General features: G+C 36.4%; 1 protein-coding gene across 4 annotated transcripts in view; it reads right to left on the bottom strand.

Annotated features, from left to right (window-relative positions):
- The window catches only part of COL24A1 (collagen type XXIV alpha 1 chain), a 389,925-nt gene that overhangs the window by 41,024 nt on the left and 324,590 nt on the right, over positions 1-24,311 (bottom strand). For all 4 annotated transcript variants that reach the window (XM_059925489.1, XM_059925499.1, XM_059925479.1 and 1 more), the window contains 2 exons: positions 21,236-21,289; positions 19,997-20,104 (listed from right to left, as the gene is read on the bottom strand). In XM_059925489.1, coding sequence (XP_059781472.1) covers positions 19,997-20,104; positions 21,236-21,289 — 162 coding nt within the window. The remainder of the gene's footprint in view (positions 1-19,996; positions 20,105-21,235; positions 21,290-24,311) is intronic.

A 24,311-nucleotide genomic window follows, 5' to 3' on the forward strand; every position in this document is an offset into this window, starting at 1 on the left:
TGCTCAATTAAAATCATATGCTCATGAACTGCAGTATTTGGCAGTACATATCTGTGTGAAAAGAATTTTCAAAGATGAAATATGTAAAACATGCAAAATCTCATTCTAAGTCACATTAACAAATGAAATTTTGATGACAGCAAACTGTAATAAGCTAAATGTTATCCCCCTTGCAAAAGAATTCTGTTTTTCTCATTAGTAGACTTGTATCACAAAAAATTATATATTAATATATTTTAAATTTCATAAATAAAAATTTTGTGAAAACTTATTTTCTTTCTTGTTACATAAGTTCTTAAGTAATACCCTTGATTTTGCCTCTTGCCTTGAAAACTCAAAAACAGTTATTAATATTTACAGAAAAATTTTGCTGACTCCTGTTCTAGGAGATGATTGCTACTTTCTGAGTTGATTCCTGGGATAATAAATTGGGTTGTGTAATAGTTGTTCCATGCATTCAACAATATTTGTTGAATATCATCTATGTGTAAAGAAGGTATCATGAGAAGCCCTGTGGAGAATACAAATATAAATAAGATATGGTTTTTATTTTTAAGAAGCTTAAAATTAAGTTAAAAAGACTGTAACATATAGTTATTATAAAGGCAGAAATGTTAAAAAAAAAAAAAAAGACCAGATGAGAAAAGAGATATAAAGTAAATACTAGAAAGGTTCTGAAGAGGGGAAGTTACGTTTGGTGCTAATTAGAAAAGAAATTACTGAGAAGGTAGGGTTAACTGGATCATAAGGTAAAGCTGTTTCCCTTAGAGTTATAAATGTGGTAGGAGAGATAACTGACTCCAGAGATAGGCTAGACTCATTTCTGTGGAAGGTCTGCTTGGGAGAATAGGATTTAAAAGGTAAAGCCAATTTTGAATTTAATGCTAAAGCAGTTTTCCTCTTTTTAAAAAATGTTTCCTCCAAATTATCACATATCTTTTTATTCTCTTACTGGTGGTAAAAAAAATAGTTCAATATATTAAAAAATTACCTTTTCTAAGCAGATTTTCTTCATGATCACAAAACTCACTAAAATAATGAATAAAATCATATTTTCTATCACTATCACTAGGTGCCATGTACTATGCTCAGTGCTTAGGACATAGGCTCACATTCCTTAGCTTGACCTTCAAATCTTTTTTTGTCCCAATCTACATCAACCATTTTATCTCTCACCATTTATCTATATTAGTGGCTCTCAATATTTGTAAGGAACCATTATGAGGGCAAAATCTATATAGGGAGGGAGGAAGGGAGGGGGGCATGACAGAGGGAGACGCAAGGGAGAGAGAGAGAGAGATCCACATTGTGGACTTAGGATTCAGGTGGTGTGGTTCTTCCACGTTGCTTGCACCTTATCCTAAGTCATTAACCTACGCTAGTTCTTTCCATTTGCTTCTTGCTATGTGTTTTACATTGATTTGATTTAATTTGTTCTGGGAGCCTTTTGGTTCCATATCTCTGGGATAGATTATCTGGTAGTGTACTTTCCATATGAACTATGAGAACCCTGGAGACATGAGATGGTGCCATTTTAGAGCTCATCAATACAAATGAAAGCAAATCCAGTCATAGTCACTTGAGACTCTGGGATACAGAATTTCAAAAATGTTCAGGGAAGGGACTTCCCTGGCGGTCCAGTGGTTAAGACTTCGCCTTCCAATGCAGGGGGTGTGGGTTCGATCCCTGGTCGGGGAGCTAAGATCCCACATGCCTCAGGGCCAATAAAGCAAAACATAAAACAGAAGCAGTATTGTAACAAATTCAATAAAAACTTAAAAAAATGTTCAGGAAAGATATAAGTGTTATACCAATGGCCAGGATTCTAACGAGAATATGACTACAGGAAAGGCAAGTTTTAAAAACAAAATTCAGGTAAATAGTGCCCTTCCCAATAAAAACAAAAAGAGGTTGAAAAACCTGAAGAAACCAGTGGCCTGAAGAGAAAGCAGATTCTACAAGGTCATAAATAAAAGATAGAAGGAAGGACATGGAAGCCAGGAAGAAAACAAATAGACCAACAAAGTCGCTCCAGAATTAAACTAGGTGATAGGTTACAAAATACGAATGAGTGTAGAATTAAAAAAAAAAAATAATGGGTTGTCTTTCAAGACTGAGCGTATCCTGTGTCTGGCTGTGTTAGACAAGTAGTGGATCCCAGTTGGAGAGGAGATGTATCACGTGAAAAATCACCCTAGATGATTTTAGGACACCTCAACATTCTGCAGTTCTAAAATAGTATCACTTTACCTCACTTTACTTGTAAGTTTAGGTATTTTTAGAAATCGTTATTCTCCAACAGAAAAAAAATGTATCTTTTGGGTGATACATGAACAATGGACATGCAAAGACTGCTGAACATTCCTGAGGTCAATAAGTATTTTTAGTGAGAATAATAAAGACCATATGACTAGTCCTTAGGGTTAACTGTACATGAGAAACTTCATTTTACTTGCAGCGCTATCAGACATTTAACACAGCACAATAAATATGTTCCAAATCATTTACTGTCACATTGGTTTCTTAGAGAGAAATTTGAGGAAAGAAGCAGAGTGTTCTGTACAAAGTTCCAAGCAATGTTTCATACAAGCAGAGAACAAACATTTCTTATTATGAATATACAGATGGATGAGTAATTCTGCTTTCAAGAGAAACAGATGCTAATCCCTAGGAATTCTTTCCAGTGTTTTCTAAATGATTTGTCTAAAACCAATCAGCAAAGCGTAAGTCACTCTGAGCAAATTTTAAAAAGTAAATAAAATCAGAATTACTATTAATTTGTTCAGAGATGCTGAGACCAATCAATAGTTTACCTGAGTCTTAAAAAAGTTAGTAAAATGATGAGTACATGATGTCTCATGGCCAAAAACTTTCATTATCCTCAGATAGAAGGCAGTCTCCCTACTGAAACTGGTTTTGACTCTGTAAGAAAGTGTCAGTTTTTACAGGACTGAAGCTGATGGCTGCTTAAGCCTTGGGTTTCTCAGGAAACAAGTACTTGGATCAGTAATGACAACAATGTCAACCACAACGACAAGAGTTACTTTTTATTGAGTGTCTTCTATGTATAAGAAACTGTAATGGCAATATGGTTGTGTTGTTTTATTTAATCTGATGTCAGTTAAGGAAAGAAAAGGAAGTTGCTTTCCACTTTGACTTCCCTGTGCAGAAAGGAAGGAATAGTTTAAGTCTGCCTTCATCCTGGAACTAAATGGAAAGATCTGGTAAGGAAAATGGGGCTAACTACACATATTAGAGGACAGACACAGAGACAAATTTTGGAACAATGATGACTGGTTTGCATTTAATAGTGAAACATACCAAAGAGAACATTATGCTGTTTGTTATTCCCCAGGCCCCTTGGTGTAGCTGACTTATTCTCATTAGAATTAAAACAAATATATTAAGAAATAGAATGAGCTAAATAAAGACAACAATAGAAATCCACATTTTAAAGAGGATTAGCAAAGGAATACTATCTTTAAAGTTTTGAGTAAAATGAAATTTCTTTTATGTGCATTTCACTGATTTTTCAATAGTAGATTGATAAATTTAAAACTACACTGAACTTAAATTAGTTGATGTTTTTATCTAAAATAAAATTACTAGGAAAACAGTTTTTTTCCTTTCCCTACAGCCAAGCACCCTCCTCTGTGCTCATAGCTTATGTTTATATAGTTACTTGCTGTATGAGAAAATAGTAATTAAAACTAATTTACTTTCTGTAGTATAAAAAAATAAATGCGACGACCTAATTTTTTTTTTGCATAATATTAGGCAACGTAAATACAGTATTTTTAAAGCCAGCAAACCAATGGCTTATAAAAGTAATACTTTGCTTCCTTTACTCCAAGCAACTAAAAACACTTCTGTTTAAGTAGGAATTTCTCATTTTATTTGGCTTACTAAATATATCCCTCCTAGGAAAGAATTGGCTGTTTAAAAATATGTGGGGTAGTAATTATTAGGTGATTATATGCAAGGCTACATTATACATAAATATTGTAGCATTCATAACATTTTCCTGTAGGGGCAATCATAAATAATGTGGCCAAAATGTTAGAAATAAGATTTATGAATGAGCTGTATACCAAAGTTAGGAGGTAACTTTAGCTTTGAATCGCTAAACATGTTAGTGCCTATGGAACTTGGAGTGGGATTGAATTGAGGCAAGTCTTAAGGAAGTGAAGATAGGTCTGCTTGACTCAAGTCCATTGCCAAGAGCATACACAACTAACTGTTGTTCAGTTTTAATGGATACAGGCATTTCAACATTGTACTACCTCACAGAAATTAGTTACTCATTTTCATAGAACAATTGGTGGTTTATCATTCTTGCAAAACAGACAGTTTCAAATGCCACTATAATATTGGACAAAATAAGTGTAGCCTATGAAATCTCCTTTACCCAGGCCTCAGCTTATAATCACGGGACTAACGGGGAGTGAAGGAGGATATTTCATCTATTCTTTGACTCTTAGCATGACTAGGCATTCATACCACCATGAAGAAATGAATGTCCATCCTTTTTTCAAAAATAACAAATCTGTACCCATACTATCTTGCTTGATCCTCGGATAATCCTATCATCACGCCAAACTTTTTCCTGCCTACAGGTCTTTTCATTTTGGGTCTTTCACATGGCAAGTTCTTCCCTCATTCTTAAGTACTTGGGTCAGTCTTACCTTCAGTCCTTAGCTCAAGTGTAAGCCTTCTCAGTGAGGCTGCTATAGTCTATTCCATCTATAAGCTATTTTGCATTACACTTTATCTCAAAATCTATTTCCCGTTATGCTTTCTTTCTTTCATAGCACTTCCACAATTCAGAATTACTTGATTTGTTTATAGACTACTACCCAATTACTAGGTTGATTCATATTAAATTGTGACTTTTTTTAAGGTCAAAAATGGTCAAATGTCAGCAATTTCCTGCTGTTGCACGTATGTTCCATGAGGGCTGTTCTTTGCCCATCTTGTTCGCTGCTATCTTCCCTAACTCTGGGCTCATATTGTAACTGAGCAGGACTCTATGGGGCCTTCCCAGGACAGACCCATCCCCCATAGCCTCTGCTTTAGCTCCCCTCTTAAGTATCTAGATTATAGTATCTGATGCACATTTCCTGAATTGCTTTACAGATACTAAAACCCCCACTAAATGGAAGAAATTAACTACTTGATGACCATGAGCACATAGCCCCCAGTCGCACTGGTGCCTAAGCACTGATAATGTTAACCCCTCTGACACACCACCCTGTAACCTCACCATCAACCAGAGAATTTTTTATGAGCTAATCACATATCCTGTGACACCCCTCCCTCACCTTGCCTTTAAAAATGCTTTGCTGAAACCCATCTGGGAGTTTGGGCTTTTTGAGCACTAGCTGACCAGGACTCCTTGTATGGTGCCTTACAATAAATGTTGCACTTTCCTTCACCACAACGTGGTGTCAGTGGATTGGCTTTACTGCGTGCATGCAGGCTAGTGGACCCAAGTTTCGTTCAATAACACTGTTACGTACTAAACAAATATTTGTTCACTGAATGTTAGACTAGCCATGAAAATTATTATGAAAAGAGAGTAACTCAATAATAAGTGCATGCACCGTACTAAGCACTTCACATATAAGATCTCATTTGGTTCTCATGAAAACCATATGAATTAGATATTATTGTACTAATTTTATAGATGATTCTTAAGATAAGTAGCGAACACATCTTAATTTTAAACTCAGGTTTCCAAAGTCATAGTTATTATGCAAAGGACATTCTTCAAATATTTATTGAGCTTCTTCTAAATAGGACTGACACGATGCTAAGTGCTAGGGATACAAAGACGAATAAAACAGAATCCACGTTCTATAGAAGTTTACAAATGCCTGGGGGAGAAAGACATGAAGGTCAGTAATTAGAACCCATATGATCCATGGTCTGATGGAATCAATGTGCAGTGTACAGAAGTTCGAGCAGGCATGCTTAACTTTGACTGGAGAGTCCAAGGAAGAGATAAAAGTTCAATTAAGTCCTGAAAGATCAAGAAGTTGTTCCTCCTAGGGAAAGATGGAAGAGTCTTCCATGCAGAGGGAATAAATTACACATACAAAGGCATGAAAGTGAGGAAAATACACAGAATTTGGGGCAATGTCTAAGAAATTAAGCATACTTGAAAAAAGTATAGCACAGTGGTTAAGAACATAGGCTCTGAATCTAGATTGTGTGATTTTGAATTCTGGCTCTATTATTTGTTGTCTGTGTGACCTTGGGCAAGTTACTTACTCTGAGTCTCAGCTTCCTTTTCTGTAAACTGAAGATAATAGCTATACCTACCTCATGGGGTTTTGGTGAGAATTAAACAATGTCATATATATTCAGCACCTGGAATAGTGCCTGGCACATATTATTTAAAAAAAATTTTTTTTTGCACGTTTTAACATCTTTATTGGAGTATAATTGCTATACAATGTTGTGTTAGTTTCTGCTGTATAACAAAGTGAATCAGCCATATGCATACATATATCCCCATATTCCCTCCCTCTTGAGTCTCCCTCTCACCCTCCCTATCCCACCCCTCTAGGTGGTCACAAAGCACGGAGCTGATCTCCCCGTGCTGGCACATATTATTTAACAATTGTTTAATAACTGTTAGACTAAAATACACAGCACATGTGAATAGCAAGGTAGAATGTAAGACTGGAAATGTAAACAGGCCAGATCCTAATGGAACAATATTCCACAAAGAGTATGGACTTTATTGGATTTGGAGTCATTGAAGCGTCAACTAGGAAAGTTACTTCCTTTAGCGAATCTTTCATTTTGTTGCTAATAAGCAGCCAAACAGGCTGGGTTCTGTCTGCTCTGGAAGAGTTCCTAATGAGCAGTAAATGGGCCAAAACAAGCAGAAGGGTGGAGAAGAGAGAGAAAGTAGCAATCAGGATAAAGCCTAACTGGATAATCAACCCCTTAATAATCAAGAGGTGACAGGATTTGATGAATGTAGATCTGGCTGACGCTGGTGTGTTTCTTCCTCCAAAATACTAAGAAATATATCTTCTTCGAAACAGAAGTTTCTTTGGGGTGACCAGCTCATAAACTAGAGAACACACAACCCAGAGGGGTGCCAGGGCTGCTGGTGTTCCTAACAGAGGCTTCTACGGTGGTCCTGCTACTCTATGCTTGGATCATGAGTGGGCTGATGGCGTGTGTTTTTCCTTCTTAGACTGGACACAATTCACAAGTGGAAAATGCAAGACTTTCAACGTTCTTTTAGGACAAGCATCTCATTTTAGACAACACTTAAGCCTGTGTTCACCTGAGAAAGTGCATAGTCAAGATTGAAAGGCCTTGATTTGTCCTAAGTCAAGCTGTTAGTTTTATTTCTTTCCCTCTTTTCCAATAACCAATTTTATAGTTGCAGCAGTGAAAAATAAAAAAACGGGTAAGCCTTCATTTTGATGACAAACAGATTTATGATCTTTGCAGGGAAAAGTTGTTTTCCTTTTTCATAAATGAAAACAGCATGGTAGACTCATTTACTACAGATGTGCTAAGTTGACTAGTCTCAAAACACTCGTTTATACAGAAGGAAATTCACACAGTCAACTGTGAGCCTCCCCAATACTATCCTTCAGTTACAGTCACATGACTTTAAAAAAACATTGAAACTGCAGTGTGAATATGCCAGGAATACTTTTAACTCCTTTGACCACATCAAAAAAAAGAAAGAACATTGTTTAGGAAAATCAGGCAGTTGCATAATGCTAGAAATCCCAGAATAAATATTTTTCTCAGTGGAAAAATCCAGCAGTCTTTAAAGGTAAGCCAAAAAGCACCATGGTGCCATGATTTGAAAAAAAGAAAAAACAACAACAACAAAAAAAAGACCAATGGAAAGATGTCCTTATCCTTGTGGAAAATATTCCAGGGAATTTGCTAGTATTACTTTCTCTTAAGCAGTTTTTCTATTACCATAGTAGGTTTCAGAAATAATTATCTTAGAAATCACTTTTCCTAATGACCAGTTTAGCCACTGTACCTAATTTCACTGAACAGACTTGTCCCTTATAAAGCGGTATAACTAATTTCATATCAAACATTCTACAGGGAGCAGAAACATTTGTGGAAAATATTTCCGTATTCATAAATACCAATATCATGTGTAAACCTTGTGGTTGAAAGGGGATTCTTCAAGGGAAAGTTATTTTGTTTTTATTTCAATGGTTACAAAATGCTTCAATACTTATGACATCCTGATTTCTAAGTATGCATGTAAATCTTTTCTAACATTCTTTGAAAATGCTAAAAAGTAGGAGACAATGAGTTACGATCTGATACCTAATTGCTTACTAATGGAAATACCAGATGCCACTCAACTTCATGGCCCTGTGAGGTATACTGCAGCAGTATTCAACATTATTGTAATTCATTTCAATTTTTTCACGACAGAATTCAATGAGCTTTTTATACTAGTCATATATAAAGGGATATGTGGCTCAGAATCTGTTTTTTTTTAATGACTTCCAATTAGAAGTAGAATAACTTACTAAGTGGAGTTAGAATATGCATGTTTTGTTATCTGATCAATTCATACTCAGATTCTTTTTTCCCTTGATTTTAAGTCCTCAGTCTCTCCATCTCTACTAAGTCCCTCTAGCATTTAAATATGGTTAAGGCTCTCTCATTTAAAAATAACTTTCTACCGTAGCCTCAGTTTCTTCTCCAGTTATTGCCCTACCTTCTCCTTCAGAGCCAAATTTCTCCATTGGATTGTCTGCATATCTTGATTTCCTCATACCCTCTCACTCCTCAAGCACTCCATTTGTTACTGACCCCACTAATCAAATCAAATACTCACTTGCTAAAGTTACCAATGACCTCCATATACTAAAATACAATGATGATCATTTTATCTTGTTAGATTTCTGTATTAGGTGGGGGGGCGGTCCTTATCTGCAAACATCAGAAACCAATTAAGCAAAAAATTTACTGAAAAGATATTGAGTAGCTCATATAATCACAGATAAATCTAGAAAACCAGGTTTGGAAAATGGGTAGAATTAAAAGAAGACTAGGCAGCCAGAATTTAGACACTGTAGTGAGCACCACACCAGCTGCTGGACATTGACCGCAGTCATCCTTGGACACTGAGTGCCACTGAAAGTTACTGCCACTGCCACCAGAACGGAATCTCCATTATCGCTGCTTCTGTGTCTTACTAACTCCTCCACGGAAGGTGTGGGTGAATATAACTGATTGCTTAGGCCTGGGTCATAGGCCTACATTCTTGTTTCAAAGAGGGAGTGGAAGGTAAGAGTCTAGACTTTTTGACTTCAGTAGTAGAAGGTGGCTTCCCATCAAGACTCAAAAAAGAAAGGAAACATAAAAATTTCTGAACATAAAAATGGGGTCAAGATGCTGAGTAGCCAAAAAACAAAACCAAAAACAGAATAAAACACATGTCCAACAAACTCTCTCATGATGATTAGACACAGTTGATGACTTTCTCTTTGATATATTCTTAAGCTTCCACGACATTACATTCTTTTTCTCCTATTATGGCGACTCCGTCTCAGACTCTTTTGTCATCTCCTCTTCCTTCTTTACCTGACTTCTAAATGTTAGAATTCCTCACCACTTGGTTCTGGACCTTCTTTCCACTATTTATCTAATATTTGTGTGTGTTTTTCTTCATTTGCTCCCTATATCCATTCACTGCCCCTTCTCTATGTTGCTATTTGTATTGAGTCTTCTGATCCATGAACATAGTGTATACACCATTTAACATTTGGGTCTTCTTTAATTTCTGTCAGCAATGTTTTACAGTTTTCCGTATCAAGTTTGCACATTTTTGGGGGGTCAGATTATCCCATTTTGATACTACAGTAAGTACTGCTTTTTAAATGTCAATTTCTGATTGTTCATTGAGTATAGAGAAATACAATTCATTTTTGTATATTGATATTGTATCCTGCAATCTTGCTAAATTCAATTATTAGGTGTTTTTTTTTTTTTTTTTTTTGGTAGATTCTGAAGGATTTTCTACATAGATGATCGTGTTGTCTATAAATAAAGACAGTTTTATTTCTTCCATTCCAATCTGGGTGGCTTTTATTTCTTTATCTTATACTGACTAGAACCATTGGTAGAAGCCCCAGTACAGTGCTGAATGTGTCATATAAATGTAAGAAGATAATAAAGGTATCTGTTGGCATATGAGGCCACAGAAGGTTTATCACACAAACACCTACATTGAAAATACTTTTTGGAGGAAGTACTCAAATAATAATAAAAACAAATTCAGGAGGTTCTATAAGGAATACTGAAAGTAATAGTGACTAAATAGCTTAATTAAGTTTACTACTATATTAAAAAAAGAAACAAAGGAAATAAAAAGAGAAAGTACGTCAGAATGGCCATCATCAAAAAATCTACAAACAATAAATGTTGGAGAAGGTGTGGAGAAAATGGAACCTTCCTACACTGTTGGTGGGAGTGTAAATTGGTACAGCCACTATGGAGAACAGTTTGGAGGTTCCGTAAAAAACTAAAAATAGAACTACCATATGATCCAGCAATCCCACTCCTGGGCATATATCTGGAGAAAACCATAATTCAAAAAGATACATGCACCCCAACGTTCACTGCAGCACTATTGACAATGGCCAGGACATAGAAGCAACCTAAATGTGCATCAACAGAGGAAAGGATAAAGAAGATGTGGTACATATATACAATGGAATATTACTCAGCCATAAAAAAGAATGAAATACTGCCATTTGCAGCAACATGGATGGACCTAGAGATTGTCATACTGAGTGAAGTAAGTCAGACAGAGAAAGACAAATACCATATGATATCACTTATATGTGGAATCTAAAAAAAGGGTACAAATGAACTTATCTACAAAACAGAAATAGAGTTACACATGTAGAAGACAAACTTATGGTTACCAGTGGGAAAGGGGGGAGGGATACATTGGGAGATGGGGACTGACATATACACATTACTATATATAAAACAGATAACTAATAAGGACCTACTGTATAGCATAGGGAACGCTACTTAATACTTGTAACAGCTTATATGGCAAAAGAATCTAAAAAAGAGTGGATATATGTATATGTATAAATGATTCACTTTCCTGTACACCTGAAACTAACACAACATTGTAAATCAATTATACTCCAATAAAAATTTTTTAAAAATCAGAATAAGTTAAAAAAAAAGAATGTAAATGCATGAGAATTATAGGTCAAAATTCAAGGTAATGTCAAAAAATGATGAAGGGAAAGAGTGGTTTATAGAAACAAAAGGACATGAGAACAAACACAAGTACTTGTTTTGTTAGAGGGAAGATACAGTTACTGATTTATTAAACAAATCACTAGAGTTAAACAAGGACATATTTGGTTCTTAAATTCCGGGCAACTGCTACAAGAACATCAGCTGAAAGAGAATAGGTAACTTTTAAACCTGCAGAAGAGAATTCAATCTATCCAATGGAAATCAGAAAATAAGAAAAAAGAAACAAAACCCCCCAAAGATAGTATAGGACAAGGAAAATACAGAATTAAGATGGCAAAATATTCTTAATAGAGGAATTTTAGATGCATTCTCTCTAAGATTTCGAGCAGTAGAAGGAGGTCTGCTATTACTGCTACTGTAGTATTGAGGGTCCCTATCCACCTATGTGGAAAGAAAAAAAATGAGTTTAAGAAAAGAGTTAAAGCTGCCATTGTTTGAAGATATTACCTACCTAAAAATCCAATAGGATCACAATAGCAAATTATTAGAAATAAAAAAATCCAGTTGTATAGAATGTAATCTAAATCAGTAATATTTAAGTAAGTAATAACTAACTAGAAAATAAAATAAAAAATAAGAACATAAGGCCTTTATTGAGGGGCAATATTGCATATTGATAAGAACAAAGAATATGGAGTTAGACTGCCTTTGTAGCTATGTGACTATGAAAGTGACAATTTTTTTTTTTGTATAAAATAAGGATGATAATTATATCTATCTTACAATATTGTAAAGATTAAATGAGTTAATACAGTAAAACATTTATCATGGTACCTGGCACATACTAAGTATTACATAACTTTTTACCATTATTATTATGGAGAAAATGTATTATAAGATCTTATATTGATAAGATGACAAGAATAAATATTTTATCTTACATAGATAATTAAAAGGTTAAGATATTAATTTTCCCCAAATAAATCTAAGGCAAACCCAGTGATAATTCAAGTTTATGTTCTGTTTTTAAAGAAACTCAAATCTAATCTCAAATGTATGTGGTAGAAGTGTAAAGAAGGGGCCTTGCCCTACTAAATATGGGGACATAAAGACAAAGCCGTAGTAATAAAAACGATGTGATAATACAAATAGACCAGAGATCAGCCAACTTGTTCTGTAAAAAGGCTGGATAGTAGATATTTTAGCCCATGTGGGCCACTGGTCTCTGTTGCAACTACTCAGCTCTGTCATGTAGTGCAAAAGGAGCTATCTGTAAACAAATGACCGTGGCTGTGTGCCAATAAAATTAATTTATGAATACTGAAATTTGAATTTCATGTAATTTTCATGTGCCACAATACATTATTCTATTGTTTTCTACCATTAAAAATGTAAAAACCATTTAGCTCACTGGCCGTAGAAAAATAGGCTGATTTGGTTTACAAGGTGTAGTTTTTTGACACAGGGAACAGATTGCTGATGCACACCATGTATAGAGAGAACTTAGATGGTGTTGCCTGGATAGTTTCTGTTTGCCTTTTGAGATCTGCCCTTTTCCAGCCTCATCTGTGACCCAGCAGGTTCCCTTACTGGTGAGTCACATACCAAGGGCACGTGGATGGGAGGGAGCCCACCCTTGGTGAAGGCAGTAAGGGAATGCATTGTTGGTAGTGAATTGTTTTTTGGGGGGGTGGTATTTTTTTTTTAAATTGGGGTATAGTTGCTTTACAATGTTGTGTCAGTTTCTGCTGTACAGCAAAGTGAATCAGCCACATGTATACATATATCCCCTCTTTTTTTGGATTTCAGCCAATCCACTGCAACTCAGCAAAGGGAGAGCCAGGGGAATAAGTTATTTCAGTCTCCTTCTCCTGTCTTCCAGTCCCCTAACAGTACATCCTGTTAGCCAAACTCTCTTTTTTTGGATTTCCTTCACTTTAGGTCACCACAGAGCACTGAGTAGAGTTCCCTGTGCTATACAGCAGGTTCTCATTAGGATGAACTGGGAGATTGGGACTGACATATATACACTAATATGGATAAGGTAGTGAATTTTTAAAATAATTTTAAAAGTTGCTTTTGTTTTCACCATCACAGACTGGCAATTCTAAACAATGTCAGTGATAAAATAGTCCTCCCTGCCAGGGCAGATTGTTCCTTTTATCACTCTTACTTGGTTGAGTTTGGCTAACAGGATGTACTGTTAGGGGACTGGGAGACAGGACAAGGAGACTGAAATACTTATTCTCCTGGCTCTCCCTTTGCTGAGTTGCAGTGGATTGACTGAATCCTTCTATTGAAGGTCTCAACTCCTGCTAAATGGCTCTCTCCTATGGCAATAACTACTTTCTCTATAATTTTGTTCCCCTTTCCTTTGTCTCCTTAGGCCTACGGGTTGTAGTGACGCCCCACTGTTGCTATCCCTCGGGTGCTTCAGCATCTCCTCTTGGTTTTCCTTAGCCCTGCTCACATTTTTGTAAGTAGTCCCTTTATTAAACCTTCCTCAGTTGCCCCACTGTTTTTAGCTAGACTGTGATATGTAATTGGTAATAAGAGTGAAGTCAGGAAACTAACCCCACAAACGGGATTCTGAGATTGGTTTGCTCATAATCAAGGAATGCTCAGATAACTTCCTTGTTGCGGATAAACGGACACTAGTCATCTGTGGTATGCAGTGGCATCATGATTATTCAAATTAGCACTGGCCATGACATTAGATTAAGTGCTGCTGGAGGGCAAAGTGCCAGAAGATCATGTGGCCTTGGCATGTATTCACTATGGTGAACATAGTGACTATAAAGACTGCGTGATCAGAGGGCAGCCTCTGAGTGATCTAGAGAGAATACAGAGAAAGGGACAAAATAAAGGTCTTGCACGCTCAACTTAGAACATAATGAAAAACCAGAAAATCCCCACGGCAGCTTGAAGGAGTCTTTCATCTCCTATAGTCCAAGGCAGATATGGCTGAGGACCCAAACTACTGTAAGGTTTGCGGAATGTGCATACAAATACATCTGCAACTAACCAGACATCTTATGCTAAATAAGGGCACTGGGTGGGGAAAGAGTAGAACTCCAAGACAAGGGATGGGGATATCTGAGCAGACATGGGCAAGACTAAGAACTGTGAACCTCAACTCCCTCTTAGTCCTCCTTGCTTGTGGAGATAGCCACCTGCTCAAACATCTGGGAGCACCATGAATAGTCTGATGGACTGGCAATTTGAAGCCTTGACTCAACTACGGCCTACAGTTAATGAGGTTGAACGCTATATCTCCCCTAGTATACTGCGTAGGAAGGGGTTCAAACGCTCAGGAAGATAGAAATGTGGAGACAGATTGATCACGCTCAATCTGATCAACCACCCTCTAACCATGGCCCCTGAAAGGGATCAAAGAACACTCCTTACCAAGGTGTTAAGAAATGTCATAAGAATAAAGTTCCCTTATTTAAATAGGAATATTGGACTCTGAGTGGTAGATTCTAGGTGACAGTGCTTTACTATCAGAGAAAAGGTAGAAGCAATTATCACAGTAAGCCATAGGATGTTTTGACCTGCAGAGATCTGTGCTGATGGTTAGTTGATCAATGATCCATAGGAATTAAATATACCATATGCTAATATATTGATGTATAGGTAGAAAAATTCTAGGTCTGATGGGTATTATCCTAATTAAAGTCACTGTACTTGGGATTCATGGCCTCTCGCTCAGTTCCCAGACTCAAGCCAGTTCCTACATCAGAATCCCTTGATTGAGGGGGAGACAGGTTCTCTTTGAGGAAGAACCCTGCAATGTGGTCATAGGTGTACACAGTGACTTCTGCCCTAAGCCTTCTGCAGAGGGACGTGTGGTCATTTACCAGGTGACTGAACACTGGGGAAACAGAAACTCTCAGCCTTTCTGGGGGCTGTTAGATATTGGATATGAACTGATAATAACCCTGGAAATCCAAAATATCATCATGGCACTCTGGTCAGAGTGTAAGTTTATGAAGGCCAAGGGATAAATAGTGATAAATGCAGATTTGGCTCAATTTGTTTTCCCAAGTGAGTCCAGTAGGACTGTGAGCCCAGTTTTTGTTTTTGTATTGTTTTCTCCAATATCAGAGAATAGTAACAATCCCTCACTTATAAAGTAAAGGCTACTGTAGTAGGAAGGGAAGAGACATGTGGAAGCCCCTGCAACTATCTCTTCCTGCCCCCTTCCCCACAATGTACACCTAAGGTAACACCACATGCCCCTGTAGAAAACTGTTCATATTAACCACCACATCCCTGTGGAAAATTGTATATACTACGGCCAAAAGACCTGGAAGATGCAAAAGCAGTGATCCTACCATATCCCATATCCATTTTACTCATCCATTTGGTGCACACACCAGATAACTCCAAGACTTAAACTTACAAACTCAATGGTGTGTTGATGCCAATCACAGCTGCAGTTTCTGATATGGTGTCTTTACTAAACAGTATAGCGATTAGCAACAGCAGTTACTGACCTGGTAAAAATACTTCCTACCAACATTCCTATCAGTGAAGATGATCAGAGGCAGTTTGCTTGCCTTCACAAGGCAGAAAGAGCTGTATCACTTCAATGCCTTATCTCAGTGCTGTGTCAGCTCAATTTTCCTCTCTGTCGTAAAACAGACCAGAGTGATATCCTTATAGTCTTGACATCTCACAAAATATCAGGCAGGTCCATTAAACTGAGGCCACTATGCTAACTGGACCTGGAGAGTGGAAGAGAACAAGCACCCTCAAGATACACCAGAGGATAGGATTAAAAAGTTCACGGGACTGCTAAATGGAAGAAGTTCCTAGGGGTAGTGGTTTGGGGGTACATCAGGATATCCTCTCGAAAGTAGAGACAAGTTGTTGCACTCTGCACTGCTCATCACAATAAAAGAGGCACAATGCTTGGTGAGCCTCTCTGGACTTTGGAGTCAATCTATGCCACCTTGGGTATGCTGCTACAACCCATTTACCCACTTACTGGGTAGCCTGTAAAGTTGCTAGGTTTTTATTGCAGTCAAATATATATAACATAAACTTACCATTTTAACCATTTTTAGATGTATAGTTCAGTGGCATTAAGTACATTCACATTGCTGTGCAACCATCACCACCATCCATCTCCAGAAATTTTTATGTTCCAAATTAAAACTCTGTACCCATTAAACACTAACTTCTCCAAATCCTCCTCCTCCCAGTCTCTGGCAACCTCCATTCTATTTTCTGCCTATGAATTTGACCACTCTAGGTACCTCATATAAGTGGAATCATATACTATTTGTACTTTTGTGTCTGGCTTAGTTCACTTAGCATGTCTCCAAGGTTTATCCATGTGGTATCATGTGTCAGAATTTCCCTCCTTTTTAAGACTGAATAATATTCCACTGTATGTATATACCACATTTGGTTTATCTGTTTCACTGTTGACAGCCACGTGGGTTGTTTCCACCTACTGGTTACCGTGAATGCTGTTGTTATGAACATTTGGAAAATTTCTGTTCAAGTTTCTGCTTTCATTTCTTTTGGATATACACCCAGGAGGGGAATTGCTGGATCATATGGTAATTCTATATTTAATTTTTCAAGACCTGTCATACTATTTTCCACAGCAGCTGCATCATTTTACATTCCCATCAGCAATACACAAGGTGCCAGTTTCTTCACACACTTACCAACACTTGTAATTTTCTTTCTTTCTTTCAATTTTTTATTTTTTTTGGATAATAGCCATCCTAGTGGTTGTAAAAGTGGTATCTAATTTGGTTTTGATTTGCATTTTCCTAATGATTAGTGATGTCGAGCACCTTTCCATGTGATTATTGGTCACTTGTGTATCTTCTCTGGAGAAATTCAAGTCATTTGCCAGCTTGCTAGTTTTGGGTGGCCCCCGACGAAAATGCTCTGCAGCAGATTCAGGACGCTGTGTAAGCTACCTTGCTATGACTGAGCAGATCCAATAATATCAGAAGGGTCTGTGGCTGGTAGAGATGCTATATGGACCCTTTGATAACCCCCATAGGAGAATCACAGCTTATACCCATAAAGTTTTGGACATAAGCAATGCCTTCTTTGTCAAATGTTATTTCCCATTTGGAAAGCAGTTCTGGGCTTGCTCTGGTTGAAGCTGAATAACCGACCCTGAGACATCAAATGACTATGTGTCCTGAACTGACCATTATGATCTAAGTGATATTTGATCCACTAAATCATAAAATTGGCTGTGCACAGCAGCGTTCACTCCTAAATGGAAATGGTGTATATTGAGACTGGGTCCTAACAGGTCCAGAAATCACAAACAAAATATGCAAGCAGGCAACTGAGACTTCCATGATACTTGTTCTACTGCCTTACCACTGCTCCTTCAGCCTTCCTAGAGAATTCCCCTTACCAGTTAGTAGGGTAGAAAAAAGTTCAGGCCTGATTTATGGATAGATCTGCATTGAATGTCAACATCTGCTAGAAGTGGATTGCTGCTGCATTTAAGCCTGAAAGATATCAGTGAAGGAGACTCGTCCCAGTGGGCAGAACTTGGGGCAATCTGTATACATGGGCAATCCATATAGCCATGTTTGGTTGTTTGCAACCAAAGAGCCCTGTTGATATACCCTAGAGTTCTAACTGGGTCTTGGAATAGCCCTGAGTGTGCAAATGGCTTCAGCATCTGGCTTTAAGTCCTCTTCATTCTTGTTTATTCTATGTAAAACCAGTGATTTGGTTTTATGCATGAGCCTTCACCCACACAGCCAATCAAAACCGTGTGGCAGATTCTAGAATGCAACTTAGACAGAATTAAAATGAAATCAGTATCTTATGTGCATCTACCATTTTCTGTATTGGCTTTCTCTTAGCCATTATATTACTGTCCTTTAAGTATTACCCCATTAAAGAAGGATGTAGAGTTGTTAGAAAATGTCTGTTTTCTTTCTGGAAACTAGCAGCAGATAACAATCACTTGCCACATTGCTGTTTTTATGCAAGAGAAAATGGTTCATATTTTTGTAGTCTGAATCAATGTTTTCATTTTATTTTCCAATTTTCAGTCCTTTCCAGGAAGACCTTCAGGTGTCACATACTGCCAGAAAGAAGTTGTTTGCCACAATGAAGTATTAAGTGACTTGGTGTAAAAAATGTGGATGACTTTGACCTGTCACTAGTGTCTGATGAATATCTTATATGCTGAATGTCTGAAATTCTTATTAAACATATATATATAGGATCCTGATTTGTATTATCCATATCTGGAATAAGTACCTGGATTAGTATTATTTTAGTCAGAAAACAAGTGAGTTCCTCTTCCCAGTAATTAAATAAATCTATTTGTTGTTATTAGTATTTACAATTCAGTTTCTAGCCTTATCGACTACTGGGCACATCCACATACATACCACCTCCATGATTAAACCTGTGTTCACAGCAAGAAATATGACATATTTTGAAATGTGGTTTTCCTTGTTTCAGCTCTCAAAATCTTATTCAACGCAGTAAGAGTCACTCTAACATTTCCCAGTAAAACTTAAGTACAGACTCTCAGACCAATTCAAAGTGTTTTACTGTTGTATTTTTAAAACTCCACAACCTCATTTTAAGACTCTTATATGGTGAGCCTAGAGTGCAGCATCTACATGAAGGTTCAGGGCATGAGCTCCCTTTAAGACTGGGATCTCAAATGGAAGTCCTCTTTTAACCAGACTGATGTTAATGGCAGAAGTTTAGAAAACATGTTTTAATTAAAACATCAGCCTGGCTGTCAAATTTTTCTAGGGCTTACACCCTGATGCTCTGATGTTCAGATATACTGTCTCCAAAGCAAATGGAAACCATACTAAGCCTCCTTAAAAATATTCACCTTTCCAAATAGAATATGGCCAGATATTTATTTCCGAAATAATTAAATTGGCTGGGTCATAATTTGATACATTTTTTTAAACAAATGAGATAATTCATCGTAGTGAAAGAATAATATTAATTTGGGTTTGAGTTTTGCTACAGTCCCATGCTACATGTGAATAAACAACTAGGATTGATTCATTTAAGAAAAGAAAAACAGGTCAATAGATAATCATATCCAAATAGTGGAAATGTAAAAGGATAAATTTTACTGGATTTACTGGATTACTGAAATATGCGATTAATTATTCTTGTATTTCAAACGGAAACACAACATGAGATAACAATAAATATCTGGATTAGGATGACCTTAGGAAGGAAAGAGGGAAAATGGCTAAATGAAGACAAAAATATCATTTTTAAATTTCTGATCAAATAAGTAAGATAGAAATTTGCATAAAAATAGTAATCTACATCATTGCTCATTGCATCACCACTAGATGAACATAGAGAAAACATTCACACAATTTCTGTAAAATAGTGAGGCTATAAAAGTAAAGGGAAAATGATTTTGGCAGAACTTACCTTGAGTTATTGCCAAGCCTGAAATGTTCCAAAGGTGGCTTAAGACATTTGATGAACTCAAAACACAGTTAGGTTGTGTAGCCCTTAAAGTTTTACTTCTTTATTGTTCCTATGTAGCAGCTTTTATATGTGTAAAAATAATATAAATTATTAATAATATGGGTTATTAGTTATAAAACATCCAACAGAATGTACTCATTGCCATTCCCTGGAAATCATAAACACAGTCTGAACCAATGTCAAAGTTAAGAAAGACAGCCAAAATATCTATGGTCTTAGTAAAGAGACACTTATGCATAAGAAATAAAAAGCAAAGAATATTCAATCTACTTACAGGAAGTCCCTGTTTTCCTGGTAGCCCAACTTTACCAGGGTTTCCTGAAATGCCTTCTGCTCCAGGGTATCCTTGCATGCCTTTTGGCCCAGGGAGGCCTGGAAGTCCCTTGGCAATTAAAAATTACTTGGATTATAGAGATGCTGTACAGATGTTTAAATGACAAACACTTTTATACTTATTGGGGGGTGGGAGGTTACATTCTTAAAACCCTGTCCCAGGATAAATTTTCCTGTTTCCTGGATTCCTTAATAATTTACTATTTGGATACAACAGATCAGGTAACTGTTCCCTAAACTGAAATGCCAAGCTAATCAGCAATTTATTGCGTAACCTTTCCCACTTTACTGTAATTTCCTGGTATTTCTCATTGTACCAGCCCATGCTCTATCCAGCTGTGGAGAAATGATCAGCTATGTGCACCTGTCAGTTTAGGATATAGGCTGACATTCACCATCTCTAAAACTCTGTATTGTATTATTTTCCCAAGAAATAAATTACGGCTCTTTTAGTTGCCACTTTGAACTAGATAATTATATGACTGAGTAAAGGTCTGAACATTTTGTTTGTACTCTTGGGCAACTGGATTTAATCTGTAGGGAATCTCTGATCTCAGTGTGCTCATAATTTATGTTCACTTTTCTTTACTTTTTTTGAACCAACACAGGCCACCCAAAACAGGCTGTTGGCTAGGGGAGACCAGCAGGAAGTCTTTGCTAATAAGCTAGTCTATACATATTTGCTTGGCCAAAGAGGAAACGGATGGCTAAGGTAAAATTAATCTTTGTTCTGTGATGAAAAGATTTAAAGCTTTCTTCTAAGACTTTCTGTTCTATTTCCCAGGAAAATGAGAGGCCGAGTTCTTCAATTAAAATCCAGCTCATGTCTTTTCAATCATGCTGGAAAATCTCTGACCTTCGTCACCATTCATTTAGTCATGACTCCAAGTTGCCTGTTTTTTAGTGGTTCACCATCAAAGAATAGTAGCATGAATCCACAGAGAGGTCTCCATGCAATGGAAAATAGCAACATTCAGTTGCAGTGACTTCCGTTTCAACACCAAGCTTGGTTTTGAGCTAATGGTCATATTTTGTTCCCTCTGTGTTCCGGCATGGGTTTAAACATTTTTTTGAAGACAATCTGATTTATCCAACACTTGTCATAATTGGCCCCAAACTTTTCTGCTTGCTTAAGTTCTATTTAGAAAAACTATAAAGATGAAAAAGGTCTGTTACTTACAGGAATCCCAGGTTTCCCAGAAGGGCCAGGAGCTCTTTTTTTCCCCTTAGGACCCTAAAAATGTGAAGCACAGTTGTCAACTCATTGCTATAAATTTAATTAAACTGAAGGCATAGAAAAGAACTCTGAGACCTGGAGGCTACAGCAAGTCCTGCCACTAACTAGCTGTTTATCATTGGGATTGCCATTTAACTTTCCTGGGAGTCATTTTCTTCATCTGTAAATGAAAGAATTTGACTATATAATCTATGAATTTCCACCTGGCTCCAAATTCTATGATTTAAGAATTTAAATTATAGTTCTAAAAAGGAACTGAATAGATTATTTAAATAAAAGTCCCCACTTCCAGGCAAGGCCTTTGTCTCCCTACTGAAAGTGGTTAAGTACTTATTTAATTAAATCAGTAAACATTTCTTGACTATTAGGTATCAGGGACTCTGTTATGTGCTGGAGATGCAAAATCAAAGCTCTTGTTCACAAGGCACTTACAGGGTACTGAGGGACATGAACCAATAATCTAAAATGTGCTTATCTGGAAGCACAGAGAAGAACATACTTGTAAATCAAAGAAAAGATCTTTATTTCCCACAGAATTGCTTGTTTTTCCATGTGTGAGATGTTTTAAATCATAATTGATTCAGCAGTAACGGTTTACCAGGATAGTCAGAAATTTGCCTTTGCAAATCAGGCCATTATTCTGATGATATCCTAAAATTATTTTAAGAAGAAAAAGGTGGAAAAGAGTGACCTAGTTCACAAATAAGAAAAAGAAGCATATTGCCATTACCAGACACATTTCTCAGAAATCGTCAAAAGTTCTCAGAAACAGGATAATTCCACCAAAATGAGATGTTAAGTTATTCAAATCTGAAGACAGTTGTGCTAAAGATTCAATTTGACAACAATAACAAAATAAACAATTTCAGAAGATGTTACATCTTCTGAAAATGAGCTTAAACGTTTTAAGAAGAAATAGCATATGTAATCAGAGAGAAAAAGGGCATTTTCTGTAAGAGATAAAAATCCAATTTTGTTAGAATTCGATGATAGGGAGCTATATGGATCAAGGGTTCTACCTCCAAGTTCAAAAACTATTTTACTTGCTTTAAAAAGTCACTAATGTAAATTCTTCTGAAGGGTAAGGAAACCAGAAAAGGGGACAGTTGGTGAACTGGGTTTAGTTGAAGTAAATACAATTTCTGGAACATATGATTCCTATAATAAATGTATCTTTTAGAATACAATAAAGAAGTAAAATAGAGAAATAAAGACTGCTTTAAATATTGAAAACAGTTCTGATTTCAGTTGTCTTGAATAGCACTAATTAAACAGTATATGAATTGTGATAATATTCAAATATGTTAACTGGTGTGTATTTTCCTTCACAGTATTTCTTTTTATGTAAAGTGATAGATTTGTTCTAAACTTTTGATTTTCAAAATAAACTTTTTTAGCTTAAGAATTTCAAAACAGTCCTCTGAAACTCATGGTGGGGGAATAGTTTGAAAAGAATATATTTTTAAATACAAAAGCCTGATTTTTAAATATTAAAAGTCTATAGTTGAACATAAAAAAACAAGGTAATAAAGGATTCAAGTCATAAAATTTATACCATAAAGAACATATTTAGAAGAATTATAATAATGTAAGAGAAAGTTTTTCCTACCTAAGGGGATATAAAAAAAATCTTCAAGTTGGAGAAAGGTAAAAAGAGAAGCAAAACTATTAAGACACTGTTGGGTATCTCTGAGAAGAGACCTTGACACCAATCTGCCCTCAAGTCCTGGGGTGGGTAGAAACAATAATACCTGCAGAGGATAAAAAATTAATACACAGAAATCTCTTGCATTCCTATACACTAACAATGAAAGATCAGAAAGAGAGACTAAGGAAATATTCCCATTTATCATCATATCAAAAAGAATAAAATACCTAGGAATAAACCTACCTAAGGAGGCAAAAGACCTGTACTGAGAAAACTATATGATACTGATGAAACAAATCAAAGACGACACAAACAGATGGAGAGATATACCATGTTCTTGGATTGCAAGAATCAATATTGTGAAAATGACTATACTACCCAAAACAATCTACAGATTCAATGCAATCCCTATCAAATTACCAATGGCATTTTTCACAGAACTAGAACAAAAAATTTTACACTTTGTATGGAAACACAAAAGATTCCGAATAATGAAAGCCATCTTGAGAAAGAAGAACAGAGCTGGAGGAATCAGGCTCCCTGACTTCAGACTATACTAAAAAGCTACAGTAATCAAAACAGCATGGTACTGGCACAAAACCAGAAATATAGGTCAATGGAACAGGATAGAAAGTCCAGAGATAAACCCAAGCACCTATGGCTACCTAATCTGTGACAAAGGAGGCAAGAATATACAATGGAGAGAAGACAGTCTGTTCAATAAGTGGTGCTGGGAAAATTGGACAGCTACATGTAAAAGAATGAAATTAGAACACTCCCTAACACCATACACAAAATAAATCCAAAATGGATAAAAGACCTAAATGTAAGGCCGGATACTATAAAACTCTTAGTGGAAAATATAGACAGAACACTCTCTGACATAAATCACAGCAAGATCTTTTTCAATCCACTGCCTAAAGTAATGAAAAAGAAAACAAAAATAAACAAATGGGACCTAATTAAACTTAAAACCTTTTGTACAGCAAAGGAAACCATAAATAAAACGAAAAGACAACCCTCAGAATGGGAGAAAATATTTGCAAATGAAGCAACTGACAAGGGATTAATCTCCAAAATATATAAGCAGCTCATGCAGCTCAATATTAAAAAAACAAACAACCCAATCAAAAAATGGGTGGAAGACCTAAACAGAGGTTCCTCCAAAGAAGACATACAGATGGCCAACAAACACACGAAAAGATGCTCAACATCACTAATTATTAGAGAAATGCAAATCAAAACTACAGTGAGGTATAACCTCACACTAGTCAGAATGGCCATCATCAAAAATTTTACAAACAATAAATGCTGGAGAGGGTGTGGAGAAAAGGGAATGCTCCTACACTGTTGGTGGGAATGTAAATTGGT

The sequence above is a fragment of the Balaenoptera ricei genome, chromosome 1 (assembly GCF_028023285.1).
Source record: "Balaenoptera ricei isolate mBalRic1 chromosome 1, mBalRic1.hap2, whole genome shotgun sequence".
NCBI lineage: Eukaryota > Metazoa > Chordata > Mammalia > Artiodactyla > Balaenopteridae > Balaenoptera > Balaenoptera ricei.